The sequence below is a fragment of the Urocitellus parryii genome, chromosome 8 (assembly GCF_045843805.1).
Source record: "Urocitellus parryii isolate mUroPar1 chromosome 8, mUroPar1.hap1, whole genome shotgun sequence".
Lineage (NCBI taxonomy): Eukaryota > Metazoa > Chordata > Mammalia > Rodentia > Sciuridae > Urocitellus > Urocitellus parryii.
This window is the reverse complement of record NC_135538.1, coordinates 5,446,600-5,461,988: the sequence shown is the minus strand read 5'-3', so window position 1 is coordinate 5,461,988 and position 15,389 is coordinate 5,446,600. Positions and strand designations below refer to the sequence as shown.

General features: G+C 34.3%; 1 protein-coding gene across 1 annotated transcript in view; it reads left to right on the top strand.

The window, feature by feature from the left end:
- Pacrg (parkin coregulated) overlaps positions 1-15,389 on the top strand; it is a 469,717-nt gene that overhangs the window by 61,733 nt on the left and 392,595 nt on the right. Inside the window, exon 2 of the mRNA XM_026393151.2 lies at positions 12,557-12,691. Coding sequence (XP_026248936.1) covers positions 12,557-12,691 — 135 coding nt within the window. The remainder of the gene's footprint in view (positions 1-12,556; positions 12,692-15,389) is intronic.

The window sequence follows — 15,389 nt, the reverse complement described above, 5'->3', positions numbered from 1 at the left end:
AACTGATCCCATTTCACCTTTCCCATATGGCTGCCCAGATGGCCCAACACCAGTTAGTGAGGTTTCCCTGTTCTCCCACTACTGAAGTCTACCCTTGTGGTAGATAAATGTGCTTCCATCCTTTCAGATGTAAAGTATGTGTTATTTTCATTTAATTTTAACTTTTTGGGATGCATTACTATCTTGATCAAGGGAAACAGGCAGTTTAGGCACATCTTTGTTTCTTCTCCTCCTTTGACCTTCTTAACATTTCTTTCATTGTTAATGAACCATGGTGGAGGAAAACAACACACTTAATACAACTTTACTAGAAGATAATAGGACTTAATCTAGTGTTGATTACATTATCTTCTAGTGAAGTTGTAATAAATGAGCTCTGTATGGATGTAGATATTTTTGTACACTTCTTTCTTCCTTTATCTGATCATTAGAGTTTCTGATTCATGACTGGGGAATTTAATATATCTGTAAATTGTATGAAACTTCAAAGTATTTTTTAGAGGCTGCTAGTGCACTGATGGGAAAGCATATTTTTTTTAATCAAAATAAATACATTTTATTGTAGACAGTTCTAAAACTTGTTTTTTACTAAACAATTCTTTATGCAGAATATCAGTGTGTATCATTAGACACAGGATTTTTAAAATTTCTATTTAAATACTTATGTAAGATACAAATTGGTAATTCTCTTTTACATATACAAAAATAACATTTTTACTCTAGTTATTTGGTATGAAGTAACTCTTGCAATCCATAGAAGATCCTTGTTCAGATATAAAGCCTTTCCCAAGCCTTTAGCATTACAGATGTTAGAGGATAAGGATATATTTTAACCTCTGTGCACTTATATTCTCCTTCCACATTTAGTGCTCTCCTTTCTTTGGCCTTAGTGTTGGGTGTGACAGTGGATTAGCCAAACTGTCTCAGTCTTTCAGGCCTTTTATCAGTTCTGCAAGACAGATGCTAAACAGCACATTCTACACTGAAGTCCTGGATGCCTCTCCCGAGATAAGTTGATAGCAAGGACCACACTGGTCACTTCAACATATGGCCTTTTCTATATTTAACTGCAAGAAGATGACAGCTTTTAAGACAAATTTTGAGCCTCAATGTGTCAACATTTTTTTAATCATCTCATTTTGTTAGGAAAGAGTATCAATCTTTTTCTACTACAATGGAGAATTTAAAAGAACACTGCTACCTATTATGTTAAGCAAAAAAAAAAAAATGTAAAAGAAATTGTGTGGTCTAATCATTGCTTTAAGGACAATTTTACATGATAGGAACAACATCTTAGCTCCAAGTTTGTTCTAGTTTAGTTGCACATTTAAAATGACATAACCATCAATTACTCAGTGATCCTTGGTGCTTCCTTACGCATGCGGAGAAAGTTAGTGCAGAAACCTTTTTTAATCAAGTGGACCATACATTTATTATTGGATCCTTGGGCCTGAAAGAAATCTGGTATCTGGTATAAAAGGGAGGTAGTCATTAAGTGACAGAGGTGAGGAAAATAAGCCTTGAAATCTTAGCTGAGATGTGCTTATGTCTTCTCCAAATCCTCTTGGATTTCAGTTGAGGGAGAGTTAAACAAGGAGTTTATGTGCACTCTTAGGTTCCTCACTCCTCTGAAAGTGAGTTCTCTGATAATATCACATGAACTCAATACTAATTAGATTAATAAATACACATCTAGTGATAGAGGGTGCAAGGAATCCTTCAAAGCCAGTCAGCAGGGGTTTTAGTGTGACACAGGAGAAAGCTGCAGATGTGCAGACATCAGTCTGTCTGCGGTGCGGTCTAGGCCCTCACATCCCTCTGGAAGCCAGGCAGGGAATATTATATTGTCAAACAGAAAGGCCAAGTCTAACGCCAGTGTTTTCCAATTTTTTTTAAATTGAAATATTTGTCTTTTTTCTATGTATCACTAACTTCTAGTGATAACATTACATCTTTCACATTCTACCCATCTAAAGAACTGCATTATAAAATATTTGTTTTCTGTAATAATTACGTGACAATTCTAATTTAAATGTAACTTATTACAATGTGCATGATATTAATTATAGTTTTATTCATGCTAATCATATTTAAAATAGTCTCTGCAAGCATGTTAGACCAATTGAAATGATTTCATTTAAATATCACAGAAACCTTAAACTTTCAACCAAATTTCCCCATTCCATTAGTACAAATGAACTTCAAAATAGGAAATGCAGATGTGATCATGACAAATTTAACACAAAAATTGATCTAATCAATACTTAAATGTAAGAAATATACAGAAAATTCAGGCAAATTAATTCAGATTTAATCATTACTAACTATAAAAGTTGTAAATAAATAAATCTAAAAATAGAAAATGCACTTCTCTTATAATTATTTCTAATTAAAATTATACAAAATTCACATTTATAGATTACTGTAGATTTCTGTCTGGAGCCACTGAAACATCCAGGTACTTTGTGAAAGTTAAGTAATATTTTCGAATGAAAAGAAACAGTCTTCAAACCCCAGGGGTTTGTCTCTGGAGTGTCAGAATCCTATCTATTTTTTGTGGCACTTATTACATTCATATTTCTGTTGCAGATTCTGGGTATGTGCTTATGTCTTCTCCAAAATGACATTTACCTGGAGGGTAATGTGTCCACTTATCTTTTGTCTCCAGCAATACCAAGCCTGGTGACTAGTGGATACAAGTAAACTCTATTTTAGAACTAATTTCTTAACTCTCTTTCTAAGAAATATTTTACTTTATGTGATCATGGGTCCCTGCATTCAGATTTATGAGTTTTTAGCACTGGGAAATCTATACTGTAGTTCACAATGGCCTCTGTCCATTTAAGCTAATTATGTTAGTTATGCATGTATCTTCTATTCTTAAATCCATTCTGGTTCCATAAGTGAATAAATAATTTATGAATTCCAGTGATACAGTCCTGATCTTCTCTTTTCCTATTTCCAATTGCCATTAATTGTGCCCTATTTCAAAAGCGACATCTGGCTAGCAACTCAGATTTTGACATCCCATATGGTAGGATGGCTCCTATGGAATATACCCACTTCTACTTTCACATTCCCCACCATTCCTCAATGCACGATAGGGGGCTTCAACTTCATCATGCCACTAGCACTTTTTAATTTTCACTCAAATACTTTAGTTCTCTTTTTAACTGTTTTTGTACCATTAAAAAGTTATTTCTAAAAACGTGGATGTGTAACCTATTCGTGATTCTGCAATCTGTATACGGGGTAAAAATGGGAGTTCATAATCCACTTGAATCAAATGTATGAAATATGATATGTCAAGAGCTTTGTAATGTTTTGAACAACTAATAATAAAAAATGAAAGAAATATCAAATTATACCCTAAAATTCAGTATAACTATAAATTAAAATTAAAAAAATAAAAAAGTTATTTCTCATTCACTGATACATATGATACCATCTCTTTTCCATTTTCATGCTACCATTTTGACTACTCTTCCTATTCTGTAGAATCCACTTAGTTAAATACTCAGGTAATATCCTGGCTTCTCCACCTCTTTTCTCAGTATCTCTTCTCCTTTTGGGAAAAGTTACTAATTTTCATAGGTTGAAACTATCACTTTATCACAGCCAAGCTTTATCAATAAACTAGACCCCACTAAAAATCTCAATGCAGATTGCCCAGTTGTCTAGTGGCCATGTGGAAAGCCCTAGTTGTTTATCTCACAGGCATTTCAAGTGTAACATGAGGAGGTAAGGGTGTGATTTGTTAGAAAAGCATTTTTAGAAGAGATGAGATTTGAGCTGAGTGTTGACGGTAAATGGTGGTTATCAGGAGGGGAGGAAGGAGGAGAGGAAGGAGTGGGACATGAGTGAGAATTGCAAGCTGATGGCAGAGCAAAATCCTAGAGCCAAAGAGGAGCAGGACATGTCTGTGATGGCCTTGATCTTGCCATGACATGTGCTGGTTGCCCAGGCAGTGGTGGCTAGAGAGATTGACAGCTTGCACTTGTCTTTATGGAGTGTTTCACTAGGAAATCATTTATGGAGTTGAAGCAGATGAGATATATGAATTAATTACTCTGCTAGAATATTCATTGAGCAGCAGACAGATGAATGATCTACAGAAGGCAAAGCTGAAGGCAAAAAGAGCAAATAAAAGTTAGACATTCCACAAAAAATTCAGAACCTTTAAGTGCTAAATAAATACAATGGAAAACAAAGATGATAGGAGATACCTTCAGTGAACAAAACTTATTATCTTTCCATATAAAGAGTGCATGCAAGTTGATGACAAATATGGAAAAGACATGAACACTCAAATACATGTAGATAGCATTTATACTAAAAGGGGAAAGTATTCTTCCTCATTTCTCAACCAAAGTAAACTAAATTAAACAACAGGAAGACCTGTTCTTCAGTTTAATTAGCAAATAATTTTTCAAGAATCATAAAATACACATAATTTTTACCTCATTTCAAATTGTGGACTTTGTCTGAAGCAAATAATGTAAAATGCAGAAACTTTCAAATGTCTGAAATGCTTAAACTATGTACCCCAATAGGAAAAAAAATGGAACTGATATAAATTCCAAACATAATTGCAAATAGTTGGTTGAATATTATGTAGCCATGAAAATGAAATTTGATATCAACAGGGACATCAGGACATATTTTACAGAGTAAAAAGTATAGTAAATGAAAAGTACATAAAACATAAAAATATTGTATTTTACAGAGAGTTTAGAAGGGAAAGCACAAATTATTAATAGGCGGTGGAATTATGAATGATTTAATTAGGTTTCCTCCAAACATTCTGCAGTTTTCTTATTCTTTACATTATTTAAATAAATGGACTATTTCCAGCTTTGTGGTCTTGAAACCCAAGCCTCAGCTCTGCCTCTAGCTCTCTGCATTCACCCATCACGTGCCCTAGATAATTCTCCTTTAGAGTGGTGCCTAGATCTACCACCAAGCATGGTGACTAATGACATATTCTGAGAGACAGAGGGTTGAAGCTTCTTTTCAACCATTTATCACCACTACTATGATTTCCATCATGTGCTTTAACCTCAATGATTCATTGTCTACAAAATCATTTTACATGTTTTGCTTGAAAATGGTACCAATGTTAGTAGAACCATGAAAGTGCTATTGGTGCTACCCTAACTTAAGGCCTTTGCTGTCTTGGAGATGGACTAGACTGCCCATCTGGAATGGACCTTCTCCAGACACCAGACCGAACATCCTTTACTAGTAGACCTTGAAAATAATTAGAAAATGTAAGATGCAGAAATAGAATTTCCTGTTTTCAGATCTCTATTTTTAGATCTTTAAAGAATAATTTTCCTAAAATAAGTGACTTGACATTTTCCCTACCATCCATTATTACTGGGATGATGGCAACAAACATGCAAGTCTTTGGACTGATGGTCCAGTGCCTGAGGAACTCCAAAACAATGCCCATTTTAACCTGCAGCTGCATGATAATAGTGCTTTAATAAGCCAAAAGTTCAGGATGAAGCTTATAAAAGCTAGAAATTAACATCTTTACATCTTATTGCTTCAATTTTTTACTGAGTTGGGTAAATGGATGAGTTAGAATAACGCAATGAAGATTTCCCACTTGAAATATGTCTCTTTTTTTGTAACACCAATTTATGTTTAAGAATAAAAATAGCAAAACAGAAATTTCAGTTTCTGATAAAGAATTTCAGAGATTCTTAAATTCCTTCCTACTTACTGTTATTAGTTTTGTGGCCATATGACAGACACTGTGATCTAAGTCCTAAATCCATTACAGCACATTCAATAAATGTAGGCATATAAAGTACTCTGTCATCTGTAGTCATTTCAAACTGCATTCAATATCTCGGTTCCCAAGTGCATTAGCTTTTATTAAAAGCATTCTGCTGCAACATCCATTCTTCCTAATTGGTTTCTGGATTGCCCCCACCATTCAGGCAAATCTTAATTGCATTTTCCCACAAATCTAGTTTGATTTATGGCTCCTTATTTGCTTTATATTATTTATAATAAATTGAGGTAAAAAATCTCAAGACATGAAATAAAATTTACAGTAGGTCCTCTTCCACAAATATAGAACTTATTTAAGGATTCTCAACAGTATTTTGCTTATTTTAAAAGTTGTTCAGTCAAGCTACGACCACCTGTGTCGTTTCCAATAATAATACCTTCATTATCTTTCTAGAGTTAATTGTATCTCACTTGTTTTTTTTTTAATGAACAGATTTTTAGAATTATCTGGAACAAATAATATGAGGATTATAAAAATAGTTATGTCCTGCTATAAAGCTGGGGTGGTCACGTTGTATCTGGAACAGGACATGGTGACAAAGCACCTGCATAAGACTCAGTGGCCACTGCTGCACTAGGAGATGGAATGAGAAGAGGCCAGTTGACTGTTCAAGCTGCACCTTTTGGGATGCCTGGAGTTAATGTAGAATAGACACAGAGCAGAATCCAAAACTTTAATAAGTAAACAGCAGAAAAATAAAGACAGAAGATAACAGATACTGGAATAAAAATTTCCACACTATTGAGTGACTGTGTATTTGCATGGATTGTTTTGTAAAATCCTGTTCTAAATAAAGACTTTCCATGGAACCGTAGGCATGTGATCATTTCTGTAGGGAGCACATGAAAATGTATGGGAAGAAAGAAGTATAAGTTGTTTTTATCAATATATAAAAAGCCTTGTAGGCTTTCTTAGAGAACAATGTATTCATTCCTTCAAAGGTTTGAACAGTTAGAATTTTGAGATCAGAATAAAAAATATTGTAGTACATTAAGTATAAGAGAAAAAAGAAAAAAGGATTTGGTTTTAATAAACATACAAAGCAAGGGAAAACTGATCATCTCAAGTAAATTCTAGGCCAATTAAACAAGTAGGAGGCTTACAGCAAAAATAATTACTTGACTTCTAGATGAATCTGAAAAGGATGGTTAGCAGATGATGAGCAAACTAAACGTCTAAATAACAGTTGTGGTTGTATTGTTGTAAGGCCTGGGGTGTTGGGGTCTCCAACACCCTCATTGGAAGCAGAGCTCGTCTGGGGAACTTGCACTTCCTCCCCATACTGCTGATGAGACACCTGTGTAGTGTTAGAGGAAACCCAGTGGAGAGTCAAGGATTACCAGTGCCCAGTGGGAATAGGGCCGCACCATCTGTGGTGCCAGTGTAGACAACCTGAGGGGCAGTAATGAGCCACTCCCGCCCCTCCCAGCTGGGCCGTATCAGTGGAGGCCAAGTGATGCTAGAATCCCCAACCTCACATAGTGTTAATGAGGCATTCTCTTTTTGAGGCTAATGGAGGCCAAGCAGGGGACTGATGTTTCCATCCCAACTTGACAATAATGAGCTGGCAACCTTCCCCACCCCGCTACCAGACATGTCAGAATAATCAAGCTAAAACTGAAGGTTTCAGATCCAGAATTTCATAACATAATATACCAAATGCCTATGTATCAATATAAAATCCATAATTACACTGATAATCAGGAAGACTTCAAAGAGAATGAAAAGACATTCAATAGATATCAGCATCGAGGTGACAGAAATGTTAGAGGTATTAGAAAAGAATTTGAAAGTAGCCATTGCCAAAAATACTTTAATGGGTAATTATTAACACATTCAAAAGAATGAAAAAATAGAAAGTCTCAACAAAGAAACAGAAGACAAAGAAGAATCAAATGCAAACTTTAGAACCAAAAAGGATAACTGATATTAAACAAAAAAGAATGGAGAGTACAGAAGGCAGAATCCACAACTTGGAGGAAGCAGTAGGAATTACCCAATCTGAAAAACAGAAAACAGTAATAATAATAATAATAATAATAAAGAGTTTAATGTCACTGGAATCCAGTCAAAGAAGAGGATGTGGTCAAGCCTGGAATAGTACTCTAAGAAATCGGGCTGAACATCTTCCAAATTTGACAAGAACCTATAGATTGACAAATTGAGTGCAATTTGAACAGTTAAAGACAAAGAAATATATGCCAAGGTACATCATAACTAATATTCTGAGCTCTAAAGACAAAGAAAAATATTGAAGTTCTAAGAAAAAAGTAAAAATTTATTTATAAAAGGGAAAACAATTTGAATGACAGTGGACTTCTCATCAGACGCCATGCAGGCTACAGGAAGAGGCATTGCAGTTCTGAACCACGAGAAGAACTGCACACTGCAAATCCTGAAACACCCAAATATAGTTTTCAGAATGAAGATGAAGTTAAGTCATTCTCAGATCACGGCAAATTAAGAGAATTTTTCCCCTAGCAGACCTGCCCTAGAGGAATGTCTAAGAAAGTTCTCTTAACAGAAAGGAAGCAATAAAAAAGGAAGAAAAAACATGACAAAATAAAAGTAGATACAAAATGCTTTCCTTTTCTTCTTGAGTTTTCTAAATGATGTATTTCAGTTGAAGCAAAAATTATAAAAGTTTCTTATGTGGTTCTAAATATATGTGGAAGAAATATTTCAGACAGTTATAACTAGGGAGAATAATGGCACAAAATAGAGAGGTAAGGTTTCTACATTGAATTTGAACTGGTAAAATAATAATACTAGTAGATGTGGTAAGATAAAAATATATATGTATACATGCATACATGTATATGTATAGACATGTATATGCACATACATGTTTATATGTATGTATGTGTGCATATATGTATATATGTACACATTTTTGTATATACATATATCATAATACCTAGACCAATAATTTTAAAAAGCTACCTAATGAGATACACTAAAAATACAATTGATAAAATAGGATTCTAAATATGTTCAACTAACCCACAAGAGGTCAGGAAAAAGAAAATAGAGATTGAAAGTGAAAAACAAAGATGACATGGCATATTTTACCCTTAACATATCAATAATTGCATTGATTGTAAATGTTTAAATATAACAATTAAAAGGCAGAGATTGGTGGAGTAGATTAAAAACCATGACGCAAAGATATACTATCTACAAAAAATTTTTTTTGATGCTATCGTCAGGATGAAAGTAAAATGAAATGAAAAATAATATGTGAAACAAATATTAATCAAAGAAAATTGGATTGGCTAATATAATATCAAATAAAGTAAAGTATAGAGGAAAAAAAACAGAAAGGGGCATTGCATAATGTAAAGGAGATCAGTTAGAGACATTGCATAATGAGAACAAGGGACAATATGCCAAAAAGTCATGAAAATCCTAAGAGTGTACAACCAAAGTACAGCATGGCCAAATATATGAAGCAGATCTGAAAGGAGAAACAGACAATTTCTCAGTTACAGGTGGTGGATACTTGACAACCCTTTCTCAACAACTGATAAAACAACTACTTGAAAATCAGCCAAGACATAGAAAAACACAGTATCATCAAGGAACAGGCCTTAATCAAAACATACAGAACATTCTACTCAGCAACAGCAGGAGATGTTTGTTGTATGTACCACACAACACATAGCAAGACAGATTATATTTTGGGCCATAAAACAAACTTCAACAAATTAAAAATTCTGAAATCATATAGACTTTTCAAAATAATCCATGGATCTCAAGAGAATTTTTTTAAAAATTGAGTGAAAATGAAATGCTACATAATAAACTTTTGGGACATAGCTACAACTGTGCTGAGAGGGAAATTCATTAGCACTAAACACATAAAAATAGACAGGAGTAGAAGTCTCAAATCAGTAATCTAGGCTCCTATTTCAAAAACTAGAAAATTAATGGAAATCAAGTACAAAAAAAGGAAGTAACATGAATAAAATGAAAGCAGAAAAACAAACCAAACATTGAAATAAAATTGAAAACCTCCTAGCAAGACTGACAAGGAAAAAAGAGAAGATACAAATGATAAATATCGAAAGTGAACAATGGATACAATGGATACCATTACAAATATCAAAAGGATGTTGGAAAAGGACCAACTGTTTTATACATACAAATTTGACAACTTTCATGAAATAGGCCAGTTCCTCAAAAAACACAGACCACAGTAAGTCATTCGATAGGAAACGGATCATTTGAATACCTCTATAGCCACTAAGGAAATTATATTCATAATTCCCAGTCTCCAAAACTCCATATTAGAAAGTGACAGAAGAAAAATCATATGAGTGTACTTATTGATGCAGAAAAAACATTTGGTACAATTGAACATTCATTCATTCAAAACTTAAAACTCAGAAAAATATGAAGAGGGGAACTTCCTTAAATTAATAAAGACAATTTACTCAAAATTCATATTTTATCCATAATAGTATAAACAGGAAACAACCCAGAGTAGTTTTAATGGTGTATGGTTAAACTGCAGTACATCCACACCAAGGAACACTAATCAGCATTAGAAAGTACTGAACTACAATTTATGTAAATCTCCAGAGACTTATGCTGAGTGAAAAGAAGCCAAGCCAAAGAGTACATGCTATGTGGTTCTCAAAATAACAAAACCATGGAAGTGGCAAAGAGATAGTTGTTGCCAGCAGGTAAGAGCTGGAGGGTGGGATTGGAACAAAACGCCGTGTCCATATAAGAAGTTACTGAGGGATCTTTGTGGTGATAAAAATGCTGTTTCTTGTACGTATTAATGTCAACAACATCATAATAAATTCCAGGGGTTTTGCAAGATAATACCATTGGGGAAACTGGATAAAGGATACATGGTTTCTCTATATATTATTTCCTACAACTGAGTAAAATTAGCTGAATAAAAAGTTAGATAAGCAAAGTAAAATGAGGTTTCCGCTACCCAGTAATCAGCACTCTACAGAAAAGACACTCATGCATGCACCCACATGTGCCCATGCACACAAGCCCTACACAGACACTGTGGCACTATAATTTACCTTAAGTATGAGTCCATGCATCCATGCTGGTTTATTTGGGCCAAGTTTTCTCTCCTTAATAGCATCCAATTTTTGAGGATGTTATTAAGGTGCCATGTTGATAGGTGGTGATCTTTTTTTAAAGTAACTTCTTGTGCAAAAAGGAAAAAATAAGTCAGTCCTTGATCAAGTCCCCCAAATTTGCTATTTCATGAATGACAAAAGTCCAGGAATCACAACTCTTCAGTTTCTATGACAGTAATGCAGTTGAAAGTGTACTTCTCTGTATACAATCGCTAGCTTAGAGTGCTACATAACATAGTTGTCAAATGCATGTGGCTATTTGACAATTGAGTGAATCTGACTGAAAATGATGGTGTAGAATTTTAATACCAGAAGAAATTTCAAACCTTCAGTGAGGAAGAGGAAATTTTGCTTCCCACTGGTGATATCAGGTGTTGCCTCAATTACTCACATAACCACTTACTGGGAAGAAGCGCTGTGTAGTGGGCAAGTTCCAAATCTAATAAGTGCCTTTGGGTTACTTCACTTTCCTCTGCCTCTTCAGTATTCCATCATCTTAATAGTTCTTAATAGCCAGCTCACTTTCAAGTATTACCCTTCCCATGTGTGTGTGTGTGTGTATATATATATATATATATATATATATATATATATATATATATATATATATATATATAATATCTTTATATATTTAGTATGTATTATAGATATGTTAATGTGTTTGTTGAAATTAAACTTTTAACAAAACTTAAAATTAATATCAATGAGTTGAAATAGTAAATTATTTTTTGGCTTGTACATATTGTGAGAAAACAATCATGAATTTGTTAGAATGGCACATGAAATGACTAGTATTTTCCTTTATTTTATAAGTAGGAAAGACAAGCATGTTTAGTCTACCTGTAAGGAATGATACAGTAGACTATAATTTTCTAAATAGCTCACTTAGCACTTCGAATTTTATAAACTTGATGAATTAGTTTAGATATAAATAATGCAGATTGAAAAGATGTGCTCAATGTTAATAATTCTAAAGAAAATATTTCCTCTTTAATATTACCATTTTGGAGGTGACATCTCATATTATCTATTCTAAAATTGCTTTCTCATGAATTCATATTACCAAATGCATGCTATTCACACACATAGTATGCTACCATTTTTCTTTATAAACTCTCTAGTTTATTATTCATTTTATACCAAAATTTTATAATTTTTGTTAATATTCATAATATGAGAACATTCATCACTATTTTATGTTTACAAAGAAAGAGGGAAAGGAAATATTTTAAATTTATTACTTTAGTTTCCACAACAGGTATCAAACCTGATGTCAGAATTTACAGTTATTAGAAATGTTTAAAGTCTTAACACTCTGAACTTAGCTCCATTAAATTGTTTTCCTTAGCTGTAAAGCCAAGCTTCTCTTCCTTACAAGGTGGTATCTGAAGTGGCATTTTCTAAGGAAGCTTTCTAAAGTACCTTGAAAAAAAGGAGACCCTTAGTAGTATAAAGTAATATTCTTCCCCAAATGTTGGCATTACTGTGAGGTCTCTGTTGTACTGGATGAGGTAATTTGATCTTTATGTTCTAGCATGTTTTTGACAAATTAAAATCTTTGGGAAAAAAAGAAAGAGGCTTTTTGCTAGGAATTTTTTTAGTGTGTTTTAGAACCTGACAATGATCTTTTCTTTTCAAGGTGAGAGGCCCTCCGGCCGCAGGGGCATTTAAAGAAAGACCAACCAAGCCCACAGCATTTCGAAAATTTTATGAGCGAGGAGACTTCCCAATCGCCCTTGAGCATGACTCGAAAGGAAACAAAATAGCCTGGAAGGTAAGACCGGGGCACAGCTGTGACAGCCAGCTGCGCTTGCTGAAGTGACATCTCCCAGTGCCAAACAAACTTGGCTGCTAAGTAAATAAACCGAAGTAATTTCTCAGCAAATGGAAGATGGTGGGTAAGCTCTTAGAGAAGGCCCCCCTGTGTCAGCCGTCCACCTTGACTAACAATTAAATTATAGCCTGCGAAGAAGAAAATGACAGAGTTGCTTTGCCTTAGAGAATTGTCTGCTGCCCAATTCATCTCTATTTTTATGAGAACCTGGCAGCCCGGCCTGTTTCAGGCAGTCCATCAAATGATGGAACTGGCGGCTGGATACAGAGAGCAACAGCCATTTATCTCCCCCAAATTTCACCTTCCTGCAGGACACTTCCAAATGGAAGCTTTAATTACCTAAATGGATAGGTCAAGATTGTCTGCTCCCTGGAAATGCAGAGCAGAATACAAAAGGAGGCCGATGTCCTTCCTGGGCTCTGCTGTCTGCAGCCCCTGTCAGCCTGTGCAGGCTGTCACACTGCCCTGTTAGAGGCTGACCTCCACCGCCAAAGCCATTACAGCACCGACATTTTTCTGACAAAAGGTTAATTGGCTTCAAAATAAATGTATTGCCTAATGACTCCATTCTAATGTGGCTGTGTTTCTTTCTAAAAGGCTCACTGATGTTATTTGTAAAAAGTTGCCAATCTCTTAACTGGAGAAGGCTTTTACATTTAATTTGAAAAATGAATGCGGATCTCTAGCCGATTCTGCTATTTAATTATTTTTGTTATCAACCACTTTGCTTTTGGTGATTTTTATCAGCTTAAAGGGCTTCTCCGCCTGAAGATGGAAAAGCAGTTGTGTATGTTTGCATATTACATCAAGCTAAGGAAAATAAAAGGCTTTGGCCAAATGTCAGTTAAATTTCACATTAACTAAAGAGTCTGGAGATTGGGTCTAAAGGTGAATGAGTACCAGATAAATTTATGTTAAAAATGAGTACCAAATAAATTTATGTTAAAAAAAATCACAGTATCAAATTTGTAATGAGTATCAAATAAATTTATGTTAAAAAAATCACAGTATTAAATTTAAAAATTAATCAAGATAAAATGCTTAGAAAGATACATTAAAATATAAACTTTCCCCTATAGAAAGGCTGGAAGGATTGTTTTCATTCACATCTAGTAAATCGTTAAAAATTATTTCATATTAGTAGCAAATATTAAATATTAAATCTTGAGCATCACCTGATATTCAGTTATTGAAATTATGAAAAAATGAAAAAATGGTGGCATCATCAGTAAGCCTTGTGGCAAACATTTTTAGGGGGAGGGTAAGGAATGTTATTATTCTCCTTGTCTTCATCTCTATTAGAATGCAGATTTGTCATGTGAAAATATATGTGTGATGAAACACAATGTACAGCAAGTATAACCAATTTAGATAGTTTAGTCTTAACAAAAGTATATAGTCCCAAAGCTTTCTTGTGATTTGGGGGATTCATTTATATTTGATTTATTTCATGGATTTCATGCTTGCTTGTCTATGTATTTGTTTGTATAAGATAACAGTGGGATTGCTTAAAAATCTGATTTCTGTTGAGTAAAAGAATATGTCAAAATTCTTTATATAAAGTAAGTGGGTGTTGGTGTTTTAAAGTAATTGTAACCTACACATGAGTTACATTAATGAAAAATATTAATATAGCTTTATTTTGACTTGTTCAAATAATTTTAAGAGTGACTTTCAGAAGTGCCAAGAGGTTAAAAAAATCTTGAAACCAAATTATTAATAAAAATATAGGATGAAATATTTCGCCTTTATCTTTGATAATATTACAGTTGGCAGGGATAAAATTTGCTTTTCTTGTTTATGTTTATATTTATTCCCTTAAGCTACTATTGATCATGGTACGGATTCAGTAAGCTAAAGAGTAATAATAAAGAGGAAACAATTTATTTGCTGTCACTGATAGTGTAATAGCATAAATTTATAGAAACATTTTATTCCAGAACCTATAGACTTCTATCTTTTAGGACTTTACTACTATATTTCAATTGTATTAATAGCCTTGAAAATAAGACATTAATATTATTTAAACAGAGGATTGCGAACAATCCCTTAGTGTATTCATATGTATTCCTTAGAGCATTGACTGTGGGCACAGTCTCTTGCTAGATAGTTAGGAATTTATTTAGGATGCCATTCCTAAGGAAGGAGCTTGAATGTTAAAGGAAGCAGCACACCCTTCCCCCAACCCCAAAGCACATCACCCAAACTGTGAGCGGTGCCGTACCTTCCTGTGGGGGGGCAGAGCAAAGTGTCCAGTGAGGCAGAATTCTTGCCTTAACACCATCATTCCTGGTCCCTCACTGAAGGTTCTGAGCCAGGGAGCTTCCCAGGAAAATGTAAAGAGGGTCGTGAGTGCCTGAGATGGGTACACAGCCAAGTGAAAGAAGATCCATTTCTTTATCAGATTTCAGTGGCCTGTGACTATGAAATCTTAGGACTCATCACCCTAAACCATGGTGGAGGCTGTCCCCTATTCTTAGGGTCATTCCCATATGTGGAATTGCAGCACAGGGATCCCTGCCATGTCATTAAGTGTGCCCATTTGTTCAGGATTAGCTGACCCAGTTGTCATCTTATTAGAAACCTCGTATCATCTTAAAATAACAAGAGCACTCTGTTGTACTACCTTATAAATAAC